Source organism: Anolis carolinensis, unplaced genomic scaffold (assembly GCF_035594765.1).
Source record: "Anolis carolinensis isolate JA03-04 unplaced genomic scaffold, rAnoCar3.1.pri scaffold_13, whole genome shotgun sequence".
Lineage (NCBI taxonomy): Eukaryota > Metazoa > Chordata > Lepidosauria > Squamata > Dactyloidae > Anolis > Anolis carolinensis.
Window position 1 is genome coordinate 13731364 of NW_026943824.1, and position 15020 is coordinate 13746383.

Below are 15020 nucleotides of genomic sequence, written 5' to 3' on the forward strand. Positions count from 1 at the left end.
CAGTAACCAGGGCACCAGGAATGCGGCTGCTCCAGCTATAAAATTCACACTTTTCCCACAATTATTTAAGCCAATGCAAGGATCCGTGGGCAGCTGGTGGCACCGAAGAGGGTGAGTCCCATCCCCAGTTTGGGCTTCTTCTCATAGTTAGAATGGACTTGAACGTTAACAAAAAAGTTTGCAAAGTTTGACATCTGTTTGGCAATGCAATTTGAGTCTCCTTCCCTGGAGGTCTTGAACCAGAGGCATCTGTCGGGAGGGCTTGGGTGGTGTCTTCCTGTCTGGCGGACTAGATGGCGAAGTGCGTTAAAGCACTGTGCTGGAGACTGAATGGTCCCAGGTTCAAATCCCAGGAGCAGCGTGAGCAGCCGCTGTTAGCTCCAGCTCCTGCTAACCTAGCAATTCGAAAACATGCCAATGTGAGTAGATCAATAGGTGCTGCTCCGGCGGGAAGGTAACAGCGCTCTATGCAGTCATGCCGGCCACATGACCTTGGAGGTGTCTATGGACAACGCCGGCACCTCGGCTTAGAAATGGAGATGAGCACCAACCACCAGTCATACACGACTGGACTTAACGTCAGGGGAAACCTTTACCTTTGGATGGATGGGTATCTCAAGAGGGATCAGGTTGTATCTTCTTTCATTGCAGAAGTAGGTTGGACTAGATGGCCTTTGGGGGTTCCATCCAAGTCCAGATATGTTAATCCATCTGGATATCCAGGTGGACTAGATGGCCTTTGGGGGTCCCATCCAGGTCCAGATGGATATCCAGATGGACTAAATGGCATTTGGGGGTCCCATCCAGGTCCAGATGGATATCCAGGTGGACTAGATGGCCTTTGGGGGTCCCATCCAGGTCCAGATATGTTCATCCATCTGGATATCCAGGTGGACTAGATGGCCTTTGGGGGTCCCATCCAGGTCCAGATGGATATCCAGATGGACTAGATGGCCTTTGGGGGTCCCATCCAGGTCCAGATATGTTCATCCATCTGGATATCCAGGTGGACTAGATGGCCTTTGGGGGTCCCATCCAGGTCCAGATGGATATCCAGATGGACTAAATGGCCTTTGGGGGTCCCATCCAGGTCCAGATGGATATCCAGATGGACTAAATGGCCTTTGGGGGTCCCATCCAGGTCCAGATGGATATCCAGATGGACTAAATGGCCTTTGGGGGTCCCATCCAGGTCCAGATGGATATCCAGATGGACTAAATGGCCTTTGGGGGTCCCATCCAGGTCCAGATGGATATCCAGATGGACTAAATGGCCTTTGGGGGTCCCATCCAGGTCCAGATGGATATCCAGGTGGACTAGATGGCCTTTGGGGGTCCCATCCAGGTCCAGATATGTTCATCCATCTGGATATCCAGGTGGACTAGATGGCCTTTGGGGGTCCCATCCAGGTCCAGATGGATATCCAGATGGACTAAATGGCCTTTGGGGGTCCCATCCAGGTCCAGATGGATATCCAGGTGGACTAGATGGCCTTTGGGGGTCCCATCCAGGTCCAGATATGTTCATCCATCTGGATATCCAGATGGACTAGATGGCCTTTGGGGGTCCCATCCAGGTCCAGATGGATATCCAGATGGACTAGATGGCCTTTGGGGGTCCCATCCATCCACATATCCATCTATTGGAAGGTCTGGATGTCTGGATGGGCATCTCAAGAGGGATTGGGTTGTAGCTTCCTCCATTGCAGAAGAAGGTTGGACTAGATGGCCTTTGTGGGTCCCACCCAGGCCCAGAGCTTTGAACAGCATCAGTTTCCTCGCATTGCAGCGTCATAGGGTTGGTCCAGTCCAGGCTCCCTGGCAGAGCCAACAATGGGCTTTGGGTGGCCACTTTCGGCGGCTCCTCCGCTTCAATGCCCCCCTTGTTCTCCGGCCTCCCGCCCCCGGGCCTTTGTGCCAAGGAGGAAACTGAGCCGGCTGTGCTCTGAATCCACAAAATGGCCAAACTTTCCATGCGCTTGGAGGCTGCAAGGCAAGAGGAGTGTTGCTTTTCTTGTTGCCGGAGGAGATGGAGCGCCAAGAACGGCCCCGGCACCGACAGGTGAGTCCTTGAGTGGCACCTGGGACGTCAGGTACATAGTCTTCAGCATTCGATTTTGGGACAAAGGTCCTTTCCAAATGCAGGAGAGGCCTCTGCTTCTCATAGCACACAATTGCCCTCACCTACGCATCTTGCATTTAGCATTACTGCTTTTATAAGAAAGGTTCAACTGTGTTATGTACTATTACCGTATATACTCAAGGATAAGCCGACCCAAATATAAGCTGAAGCACCTAATTTTACCACAAAAACTGGGAAAATGTATTGACTTGAGTACAAGCCGAGGGTGGGCTTTCCGAGGGTGGAAAATTTCAAAATAAAAGTAGATACGTATCACAAAATCACAAGTCCAACACTTCCCAAGTGTCTAGGACTGTGTGATGTATTTTCGGATGATGCAAGCAGATCCCAGTAGGGTGGCCTTTTGCAGTTGGCAGATCGTAATTTTGTCAATGTCTATTGTTTCCAAATGCCGGCTGAGATCTTTTGGCACGGCACCCAGTGTGCCCATCACCACCGGGACCACCTGCACTGGTTTCTGCCAGAGTCTTTGCAGTTCAATCTTGAGGTCCTGATAGCGGCTGAGTTTTTCCTGTTGTTTTTCGTCAATGCGACTGTCACCTGGGATGGCAACATCAATGATCCAAACTTTTTTCTTTTCCACAACTGTGATGTCTGGTGTGTTGTGTTCCAGAACTTTGTCAGTCTGGATTCGGAAGTCCCACAGTATCTTTGCGTGCTCATTTTCCAAGACTTTTGCAGGTTTTTGATCCCACCAGTTCTTTGCTGCTGGGAGGCAGCAGCTGAGGATATGATCAATGGTTTTGTCGGTTTCCTTGCACAGTCTGCATTTTGGGTCATCAGCTGATTTTTCAATCTTGGCCTTGATTGCCTTTGTCCTGATGTCTTGCTCCTGGGCTGCAAGGATCAGGCCTTCTGTCTCCTTCTTCAGGGTCCCATTCGTGAGCCAGAGCCAGGTCTTCTCCTTATCAGCTTTTCCTTCAATTTTGTCAAGGAACTTTCCATGCAATGTTTTGTTGTGCCAGCTGTCAGCTCTAGTTTGTAGTGTGGCTTTCTTGTACTGATTTTTTGTCTGCTGTGCTTTGAGGAGTTTCTGATTTTTGACTTCAATCAAAGCAGGTTCTTCACTTTGCTTTCCATATTCTGCCAGGGCATGTTCTTCTTCTTTGACTGCTTGTTTGACTTGTAAGAGTCCTCTTCCCCCTGATCTTCTAGGCAGATAGAGCCGGTCAACATCACTGCGAGGGTGCAGTGAATGATGAATGGTCATGAGTTTTCTTGTTTTATTATTATTATTATAATTATTATTATAATTATTATTATTACTTGGCCTCACTTTGCAAATCTACTTGCTGGTCTGTATCTATAAGAAAAGTTACCGGGAAGGAAAACAGATGATTTGCAGGGGATAAATATTCCCCTTGATGCAGTGAGATTTGTCCCACAACAAACAAACCTGTTTACTCTCTCCTAAATGGCTGTTTGTTTACTCTAGGGCAGAGAAAGCACTGGGTGCGTCTACACTATGGGGTTGAGACAGTTTGGCACCACTTTCACTGTTGGTTCGATGCTGTGGAAACCTTTGAGTTGTAATTTTTACAAGGTCTGCGCCTTCCTTGGTTGGGATGCACCAATGTGGTGAGACCCTGGGATTTGTAGTTTTGGATGAGAAGTCCGGCGACCTAGGGAAACCACAAATCTCACGACTCCGTAGCATTAAGCCATGGCAGGGAAAGTATCCTGAGACCGGTATCGGCATTTTAGAGGTTGTCCTGAACCTGTTGTGCCAAGGGAACTTCCCGCCACTTGAATGGGATTGCAGCCAATTGGGAAATGGCACAAAGAGGAGGCTTGGCTGCAAGCCTGGCCCCATCTCGTGCCCAGAAGCACCCTTCAGCCAAGGAGGAAAACCCGTTTGTCCGCTCCCGGGGAACTCGCCCTCGGCAGAGGACTCCTTCGGGGAGTTTCACTCCTTCCTGGCCTGGCTGGAGGTGACCCCTTGACCGTGAGCGACGTCCCTTCTGACCCTTGGCTCCAAGGAAGGGTCTGGACAGGTTTATTATTATTATTATTATTATTATTATTATTATTATTATTATTATTATTATTATTTTATGACACAGCAAACAAGATAGAAATGCTGGATTTCATATCACAAAATCACAAGTTGAACACTTCCCAAGTGTCTAGGACCATGTGATGTATTTTCGGATGATGCATGCAGATCCCAGCAGGGTGGCCTTTTGCAGTGCAGATCGTGATTTTGTCAATGTCTCTTGTTTCCAAATGCCAGCTGAGATCTTTTGGCACGGCACCCAACGTGGACCACCTGCCCTGGTTTCTGCCAGAGTCTTTGCAGTTCAATCTTGAGGTCCTGATAGCGGCTGAGTTTTTCCTGTTGTTTTTCGTCTATGCGACTGTCACCTGGGATGGCGACATCAATGATCCAAACCTTTTTCTTTTCCACAACTGTGATGTCTGGTGTGTTGTATTCCAGAACTTTGTCAGTCGGGATTCGGAAGTTCCACAGGATCTTTGCATGCTCACTTTCCAATACTTTTGCAGGTTTGTGATCCCACCAGTTCTTTGCTGCTGGGAGGTGGGACTTGAGGCATAAGTTCCAATGGATCATTTGGGCCACATGGTTGTACCTCTGTTTGTAGTCTGTCTGTGCGATTTTCTTACAGCAGCTGAGGAGATGATCCATAGTTTCGTCAGCTTCCTTGCACAGTCTGCATTTTGGGTCCTCAGCTGATTTTTCGATCTTGGCCTGAATTGCCTTTGTCCTGATGTCTTGCTCTTGGGCTGCAAGGATCAGGCCTTCTGTCTCCTTCTTCAGGGTCCCATTCGTGAGCCAGAGCCAGGTCTTCTCCTTATCAGCTTTTCCTTCAATTTTGTCAAGGAACTTTCCATGCAATGTTTTGTTGTTGTTGTTGTTGTTGTTGTTGTTGTTGTTGTTGTTGTTGTTGTTGTTGTTATTTTATGACACAGCAAACAAGATAGATATGCTGGATTTCATATTATTATTATTATTATTATTATTATTATTATTATTAGTATTAGTATTATTATTATTGAAGCTCTTCTGTTTCTGGCTTTGGGTGCAAAGCAGAGCAAGAACCTGGCTGATCCCTGAAGGAGAGAGTGTTGGATTGGGGAAGACTCCTGTCTAAAACAAAAATAATATTTGGTGTGGATATTGGATTGGTGTGGATACTGAGCTTGGGATGATTTCCCTGCCATGCCTCTATGCTACAGAGTTGAGGGAGTTGTAGTTTCCCAAGGTCTTTGGCCTTCTTTGCCAAAATACCAATCCCAGGATCTAATTACATTGAGAAGGCGGTGCCAAACTACTACTTATTATTGTTATTATTGTTACTATTATTATTATTATTACATCTTCAGGTTTGGGTTTTTGATCAAAACAGAGAATGATTGATCCCTAAATGTATGATACGTAGGTTGCATTATTATTATTATTATTATTATTATTATTATTAATATTATTATTTTCTTCTGGTCTTGAGTTTGGATGCTAAGCAGGGCTGGACCTGGCTGCTTCCCAAATGAGAGACTCCAGGGAGAGGATTGAGAGAAGACTCCAGTCTATTATTATTATTATTATTATTATTATTATTATTATTATTATTGCTGCAATTATTATTATTATTATTATGTATCTTTTGATCTTGGTTTTGGCTGCTAAGTTAGGGTTTGGAGAATTGGGAGAAAACTTCAGTCTATTATTATTATTATTATTGCTGCAATTATTATTATTATGTATCTTTTGATCTTGGTTTTGGCTGCTAAGTTAGGGCCTGGAGAATTGGGAGAAAACTCCAGTCTATTATTATCATTACCATTATTATTATTATTATTACTACTACAGTAGAGTCTCACTTATCCAACATAAACAGGCCGGCAGAATGTTGGATAAGTGAATATGTTGGATAATAAGGAAGCAGTAAGGAAAAGCCTATTAAACATCAAATTAGGTTATGATTTTACAAATTAAGCACCAAAACATCATGTTATACAACAAATTTGGCAGAAAAAGTAGTTCAGTACACAGTAATACTATGTAGTAATTACTGTATTTATGAATTTAAAATATTATGATGTATTGAAAACATTGACTACAAAAATGCGTTGGATAATCCAGAACGTGGATATGCGAGTGTTGGATAAGTGAGACTCTACTGTATGTCTCTTTTGATCTTGGTTTTGGCTGCTAAGTTGGATCCGGCTGTTTCCTGAAAGACTCCAAGTTATTTTTTGTTACTATTGCTCCTGCTGTTATTATTATTATTTCTTGTATCTCTTCTCATTTTGGCTGCTAAGCAGGGCTGAACCTGGCAGATCCCTGGATGGGAGACCACTTTGACCCCACTCTCGCTCTAGTATAAAATACTGGGAAATTGTAGTTTGATGAAGGCCCAATCCTTTTGGCTGTTGAAGTGGTGCTGCAGTGCATTCACCCTGCAGTGCAGATGCACCTTGCAAACCTTAGGGTGCCGTTGCATTGAGCCAAGGCAGTTAAGGTTCAGTGCATATTTCAAATTGGGGAAAATCTTTGCACACTCTCCTGCCCCCAAAACCCCACTCTTTTCTTTCCGGCGGTTGATCCGTCCTGTTGCCCTTGGCTCTGGCCCCGGAATTTGCCTGTTTCTCTTCCCGCTGGACAAACAAGCGCTTGGGCCACCTGACCCTTGCTTGCCTTGAGCTCTTTCTTTCCTGGGTCGGTCCCGAAGTCACATATTTGGCCAACTATGTCTCCCAGGGAGCCGGGCCCTTTGTAATCCCTATTTCTTTGGGCCAGATAAGCGCATTGGGAAGTGAAGGCACCCAGGAGCCATGGAGGCCGGTGGCACCACTTTGGCCCCTACGGACAGCACTGGACGATGGGACGCCTTTCCCCAGCAGAACCTGGAGGCCGTGGACATCGCCGTCTTGGTCCTGTACTTTGTCTTCGTCCTGGCTGTCGGGCTTTGGGTAAGGAAGGTCTTTCCGCCTCACTGAAAATGAGTTTTGGGAGGACTATGTGTCCCATCTATCTACCGTGTTTCCCCGAAAATAAGACAGTGTCTTATATTAATTTTTGCTCCCAAAGATGCACTAGGTCTTATTTTCAGGGGATGTCTTATTTTTCCATGAAGAAGAATTCACATTTATTGTTGAACAAAAAAATGAACATTTATTCTATACTGCACAGTAGTTGCCATCACAAACCAACATAACCAGACAAACTGTGAATCCTGTCAAGAATTTCTTGTTACTACCATTATTTCCATAAACAACTAGTATGTACATATACTAATCCTGCATGTTATGGTGTTTTGTTTGGTGGGCGCCGGGCATGCTTCCAAACAAAAACTTTGCTAGGTCTTACTTTCAGGGGAGGCCTTATATTTAGCAATTCAGAAAAACCTCTACTAGGTCTTATTTTTTGGGGATGTCTTATTTTAGGGGAAACAGGGTATCTATTAGGCATGTCCGATCGATGAAAAAAATGTTCAAATTCTCGTTTCTAAAGTAGGGGGCGCTGGCACTTCGATATAGAAAGTATTTCCGATTTTTTCACCCAAAAATTTCAGATATTTCTGAAAATTCGTAATGATTCGAAATGTTTCTAAATTGGCGGACGCGCATGCGCAATCGCCAAAAAAAAAAAAGGGAACCGGGGGGGGGGGGGGGACTTTTACAGGGCTCTCCCGCCCTCATTTCTTGAGCTATCCTCATCAACACTAGCCATGTTAGGCTGCGCTAAGCTCCCATTCTAGGTAGGTTGCAGAAACAAAAAAAAATTAAAATATTTTTAAAAATATATTTTTAAAAATTTGGGGAGAAAAAAGTTAATGTAACATTAAGAGACAATTAGAGAATGGGCCAACAATGATTTGAATTACATTGCTGGTTGCGCTGTGAGACAATGTCTCGGAATGTGTATCAAAAAGCAAGAACAATCCGAAATAATTCCAATATACGATTCAAAACGATTTTTTGGACATGTCTACTATCTATCTATATATATAAAAGGAGAATGGCATCGCTCCACCAGGCAAAACATTGAAACTAAAGGCTCCCCAACCTAGAAAATTGACAACAGAACCCCTCATCCACGTCTCTATGTTCTTACAAACAAACTACACATCCCTAACCTCCATGGGGCCAAAAACCCCCAAAAACCGGAATGCACCCCTTTGTGACCCACCTTGATTGACACTAAACAGCCTTGCAGCTTCAAAGCCAGGCTGCCTCCTAGGCCACAGTAAAAAAACAAAAACAAAACACCATTTCAGTGTGAATTTTAAACCATTGCGTAGAAGGGGCCTCATATAATCCTGTTCCAGGCAAATCATATAACATTATCAATATAATGTATAATAATTACTGTGCTCTAATAACAATACACAACAATATAATCTCTAAAATCACGACACTAAATAAACAACAACACTCAGAACACAAGGGAATTCCACACAGGAAACAACCAGGACCAGCTAACACCTCCCAACAAAGGATTCCCTCACGCAGGAAGCAGCCAGGCTTGGAAGCTACAAGACCATTCAATGCTAAACAACTTAAATAATCCCACCCAGCTAACACGTCCCAGTAAAGGATTCTTCCAGGTACTAACCAGGCAGACCTTGAAGCTGCATGCCTATTCAATGCTAATCAAGGAGATCCATGGCAAGACCTGCCTCAACCAGACAACAGTTCTTTCTACCACACTGCACGTTATTCCACACATATCTCAACCCCTTTGTGGCCCACCTTGATTAACACTGAACAGCCTTGCAGCTTCAAAGCCAGACTTTGGAAACCACGAGGCTACTCCATCTCATTCAACCTGGCCTAGCAAGCATACCCTATGTAGAAAACGGCCAGGCTTTCAAGCAGCAATTCCAATTGGCCACAGCAACGCGTGGCAGGGCACAGCTAGTAATCCATAAAACATCTAATGGCAGCTAAGCAGGGTCAGCCCTGGTTAGGACTTGGATGGGAGATCACACAGACAGCCCAGTTTCCATAGACAATGGAAAGGGGTAGTCCAATGCTCATAGTTGCTCTCCCAGATCCCCAATGGGGAAATTGTTTTGGGATTCCCCATCTTGACCCTACTCTATGTTTCCCGCAGTCCATGTGGAAGACCAAGCGCAGCACCGTGAAGGGCTACTTCCTGGCCGGAGGGGAGATGGTCTGGTGGCCGGTAAGTCATTTCCGATGGTCAGGAACCCATTTGAGGGTAGTAGAATAGGGGCCCCCATTACGCCCTTTTATGGAGATTGCGAAAGAAGGTATCCAGTGCCTCTTTGTACAATACTATCAATATGCCATTTTAGGGGCATTGCAGAAGAATGTATCCAGTGCCTCTTTGCACAATGCTATTGTAAGGAATCTAGAGGCATCAATATGTCCTTTTATGGGCATTGCGGAAGAAGGTATCCAGTGCCTCTTTGCACAATGCTATCAATATGTCCTTTTATGGGTGTTGCGGAAGAAGGTATCCAGTGCCTCTTTGCACAATGCTTTGGGTTTGGAACAACAACATGCCTTTTGAAAAATACATATTGCGGAAGAAGGTATCCAGTGCCTCTTCGCACAATGCTTTGGGTTTAGAACAATAATATGTCTTTTAGGGAATATATATTGCAGAAGAAGGTATCCAGTGCCTCTTTGCACAATGCTTTGGGTTTGGAACATCAATATGTCTTTTGAAAAATACATATTGTGGAAGAAGGTATCCAGTGCCTCTTCGCACAATGCTTTGGGTTTAGAACAACAATATGTCTTTTGGAGAATATATATTGTGGAAGAAGGTATCCAGTGCCTCTTTGTACAATACTATCAATATGCCATTTTAGGGGCATTGCAGAAGAATGTATCCAGTGCCTCTTTGCACAATGCTATTGTAAGGAATCTAGAGGCATCAATATGTCCTTTTATGGGCATTGCGGAAGAAGGTATCCAGTGCCTCTTTGCACAATGCTATCAATATGTCCTTTTATGGGTGTTGCGGAAGAAGGTATCCAGTGCCTCTTTGCACAATGCTTTGGGTTTGGAACAACAACATGCCTTTTGAAAAATACATATTGCGGAAGAAGGTATCCAGTGCCTCTTCGCACAATGCTTTGGGTTTAGAACAATAATATGTCTTTTAGGGAATATATATTGCAGAAGAAGGTATCCAGTGCCTCTTTGCACAATGCTTTGGGTTTGGAACATCAATATGTCTTTTGAAAAATACATATTGTGGAAGAAGGTATCCAGTGCCTCTTCGCACAATGCTTTGGGTTTAGAACAACAATATGTCTTTTGGAGAATATATATTGTGGAAGAAGGTATCCAGTGCCTCTTTGCACAATGTTTTGGGTTTGGAACAACAATATGTCTTTTGGAGAATACATATTGCGGAAGAAGGTATCCAGTGCCTCTTTGCACAATGCTATTGTAAAATCTAGAGACATCAATATGTCATTTTATGGGCATTGCAGAAGAAGGTATCCAATTCTTCTTTGCACAATGCTTTGGGTTTGGAACAACAATATATCTTTTGAAGAATACATATTGCGGAAGAAGGTATCCAACGCCTCTTTGCACAATGCTATCAATATGCCATTTTAGGGGCATTGCAGAAGAAGGTATCCAGTGCCTCTTTGCACAATGCTATTGTAAGGAATGTAGAGACATCGATATGTCCTTTCATGGGCATTGCAGAAGAAGGTATCCAATGCTCCTTTGCACAATGCTACAAGTTTTGCAACAATAATATGATTTTTGCAGAAGACATATTGCAGAAGAAGGTATGCAGTGCCTCTTTTCATAATGCTATCAATATGCCACTTTATGGGCATCGCAGAAGAAGGTATTCAGTGCTTTCGATCCACTGCTTTATGCAACTTTATGATGGTACAACTGCATTGAAGCCAGGCTATGTCATTCTAATCTGTATCTATTTGCGTCGCATTGGTTTATGTGATGTGCCGAGGAAGATTTTAATACGTTTTTAGGAAATAAAGCCCTGCTAGATGTCTCCTTCAAATGCTGGAGGAATATCAAAATATGGGCTGCATGTGCCATGGGATCTGCTTTGGGATGCAGTCTGAATTTGTTCTCTGCTCCTTTCTGACAGGTGGGGGCCTCCCTTTTTGCCAGCAACGTGGGCAGCGGGCACTTCATCGGCTTGGCCGGCTCCGGGGCAGCGTCCGGCATCGCGGCCACGGCCTACGAGTGGAATGTGAGTTGGCCTTCCCTCTTTACAATGAGCCAATGCCTTTAGTCAGGGCATGGTCCCATGTTTGGGGATGCAACAACAATATGCCATTTTTGGGCATTGCAGAAGAAGGTATTCAATACCTCCTTGCACAATACTATGGGTTTGCAACAACAATATGCCATTTTATGCGCATTGCAGAAGAAGGTATTCAATACCTCTTTGCACAATACTATAGGTTTACAACAACAATATATCTTTTTTTGGATATTGCGGAGGAAGGTATTTAATACCTCTTTGCACAATACTATAGGTTTGCAACAACAATATACCATTTTTTTGGGTATTGCGGAAGAAGGTATTTAATATCTCTTTGCACAATACTATAGGTTTGCAACAACAATATACCATTTTTTGGGTATTGCGGAAGAAAGTATTTAATAGCTCTTTGCACAATATTATAGGTTTGCAACAACAATATGCCATTTCTTTGGGCATTGCAGAAGAAGGTATTTAATACCTCTTTGCAGGATACTATGGGTTTGCAACAACAATATGCAATTTCTTTGGGCATTGCGGAAGAAGGTATTCAGTACCTCTTTGCACAATACTATAGGTTTGCAACAACAATGTGCCATTTCTTTGGGCACTGCGGAAGAAGGTATTTAATACCTCTTTGCACAATACTATAGGTTTGCAACAACAATATGCCATTTCTTTGGGCATTGCGGAAGAAGGTATTAAATATTTCTTTGCACAGTACTATGGGTTTGCAACAACAATGTGCCATTTCTTTGGGCACTGTGGAAGAAGGTATTCCATCTGTTTGCAGTGTAGTCTAGGAGGAACATGCATTGAAGCCCTTTGCCTCGTGTTCGGGATGTGCTTCCTGGCTGCCAGTGGGCACGTTGTCACTCGCCCCAAACCCAGTTGGCAACGGCTGCTCCTGCCCTTTGATCCATTGCTCAACCTCTGCGTGGCTCTTGGATCTCTCTCCCCATTCATCTTGTTCCAGGAAAAAAACAACAACAAAAGGATGCTGTTGCATCACCCGAAACACCTTTTACGAGGCGCATGGTTTCATGGACTCATGCCTGTTTTTATCTGAAGGCTGTGCATCCATTGAGTGTCTGGCCCTGGAAGAAAAGTCAACTTTAGTGGCGGCCAGTGGTGCAGAAACGGCATCACGGCCCTTTCATTGGTGAATTCCAGCATTCCCATTTGGCAAGTGATAGAATTAAACCTATTTTGTCCTATGGATGAGATGCTGAGTGCATCTACATTGTACGATTAATGCGGTTTGGCATCCCTTTTAACTTCCATGGCACAATGCTATGGGATCATGGGAACTTTATTATTATTATTATTATTATTATTATTATTATTAGTAGTAGTAGTAGTAGTAATCTAAAACAGAGACTCAAAGAGGCTCATAATAAAACCAATGCAATACCAATAGTTTAGTCTTTCGGTCAAGTAGGTTGACTCGTCTTTCAAGGTGTTGTTGTTATTTTTCATGCTGTCTTAATGCTATCAGATTGATGAAGGTGTATTGGGATAATATGATACTAGAAACTATATATTGAATGTAATCATTAGACATGTCCAAAAAATCATTTTGAATTGTATATCGGAATTATTTCAGATTGTTCTTGCTTTTTGATACGCATTCCGAGACATTGTCTCACAGCACAACCAGCAATGTAATTCGAACCATTGTTGGCCCATTCTCTAATTGTCTCTTAATGTTTCGTTAATTTTTTCCCCCCATAAATTTTTTAAAATATATTTTTAAAAATATTTTTAAAAATTTGTTTCTGCAACCTACCTTGAATGGGAGCTTAGCGCAGCCTAACTTGGCCGCCGCTCCCCGGCCAATCAGAAGCTTCCACAATGGACGCAAAGGTGGGGGCTAACGTCCTCTGCGTCGACATGGAAGATTGCCATACAAGCCTGGTGTGTAGCAATTGCGCATGCGCGTCCGCCATTTTAGAAACATTTAGAATCATTATGAATTTTCGGAAATATCCGAAATTTTTGGGTGAAATAATCGGAAATACTTTCTATATCGAAGCGCCAGCGCTCCCTACTTTAGAAACGAGAATTGAAACATTTTTTTCATCGATCGGACATGCCTAGTAATCATATTAGAAATAGGAATAGGAAAAATGTAATCATTTTAATCTAATGATTGTATCTTATACTAGCTGTGCCCTGCCACGTGTTGCTGTGTCCCATTGGAATTGCACTGAATAGCTCCGGTTTTTGGGGTTTTTTAGGACCTGTGGAGGTTCGGGATGTGATATTTTGTGGTTTCAACCTCGAGGCGTGGATGATGGATTGTGGTGTGAAATTTCGAGGTTGGGGGGTGTTTAGTTTTGTTGTTTTGCTCGGTGCCAGGATTCCATCACACTTTTATATATATAGATTGCTGATATAGTCCCCCCCCCCTTTGAAGTTGACTGAATTGCATTGGTGGTTGTTTGATATTATTACTGTTGTATAAACCTTTGTTTTAACTTCTGTTTTATCATCTTCTTGTGTTTTAAACTGTGTATATTGTTAATGTATTTGCGCTGTTACTTTTGTAACATTGTGAGCCACCCCGAGTCCCCACAGGGAGATGGTGGCGGGGTATAAATAAATAAATAATAATTATTATTATTATTCACAAGCAGATTGTGTGCATATAGCCCCAAAATACACTCTGCTTAGCAAATAACCGTCTCCCTATAAGCAGAGACCAAAGTTCACCCTAAGGGCCAGAGACATATGTCAAGTGTCAACAAGAAGAGATAAGCTAATGGATAAAAGACAAATTAAGGTTTTTGGGATGTCAAGATAAGACCTGGTGCCATGTAGGAGTGCTAATGACTCTCTGACAAGCTAAGGTAGGGGGGAATTCCTTAATTAATGGATCCCTGAGAGCCAAGATAGGAATTCCTTAGATAAGGCCTAATGGAGGGTCAGAGGTCTTGAAAGTAGCCTATATTTTAGGAAAATGCAAAAGTAGCTTTTAGTAAAGTGCAAAGTAAGACTTTTTTTGACACTAATTGGTGATGGATAATGTCTATATGACGTAGGTAGATGGAGGAAAAAAGGGTATATAAGAACCTGTGTTTCTTTGTTCCATACCTTCGCTTTCCTGATTACAGGGGAAGGTCCTTCTTATTGCTTATTCTCTCTGGCCACTGAGAATAAATGTCTTTTTCTACAGCAACCGGAACTCTCTTTGTCTCATTACCTCAAACCTTTGTCTGCCATTGCAAGATAGAAAAATGCCGTATTACATAGGAATGCATTACATGGACTTCCCATGTGTGGAAAAATACATTTCTAATGTACATGTGTTTCTACATAGTCCACTGCAGGGTTATGGAAAATAGAGACATGAGTTATTTCCTTCCTGGAGGGGGAAATGCTCTCTGCTATCTTAGATAGCTTGCTATGATCTCTCTGCATCTGTAATCCATCGCCAACAACATTGAGTGTATTGCTATGGTTGTGAGTATCTCTCGATACTGATAGCTGACTATAAATAGTTGTATATATCAACGATGGAAGAATAAACCTCCAAAGAAGTTTAGATCAAAGCCAGAGCTCAAGTGTGCTAATTCAAGCAGTGGGCTACTATACAAGGTCAGAGGCTGTGCTATAACATCTCTGCTAACTGTGACCAAGACTCTGCAGTGTTTTGGATTGGAACTAACTAATTGCCTTTGA

At 43.2% G+C, this 15020-nt stretch overlaps 1 protein-coding gene across 3 annotated transcripts in view; it reads left to right on the forward strand.

Moving 5' to 3' along the window:
- Positions 1 to 15020, forward strand: part of slc5a11 (solute carrier family 5 member 11) — a 40141-nt gene continuing 25121 nt past the window's right edge. The window contains exons 1-4 of one of the 3 annotated variants that reach the window (XM_062964679.1): positions 1 to 111; positions 6903 to 7075; positions 9222 to 9293; positions 11217 to 11321. In XM_062964679.1, coding sequence (XP_062820749.1) covers positions 6938 to 7075; positions 9222 to 9293; positions 11217 to 11321 — 315 coding nt within the window. In that variant the 5' untranslated portion in view covers positions 1 to 111; positions 6903 to 6937. Of the gene's footprint in view, positions 112 to 1903; positions 2063 to 4000; positions 4138 to 6902; positions 7076 to 9221; positions 9294 to 11216; positions 11322 to 15020 lie in introns of those variants that run through there. The other 2 variants (XM_062964678.1, XM_062964680.1) reach the window with 2 other exon arrangements.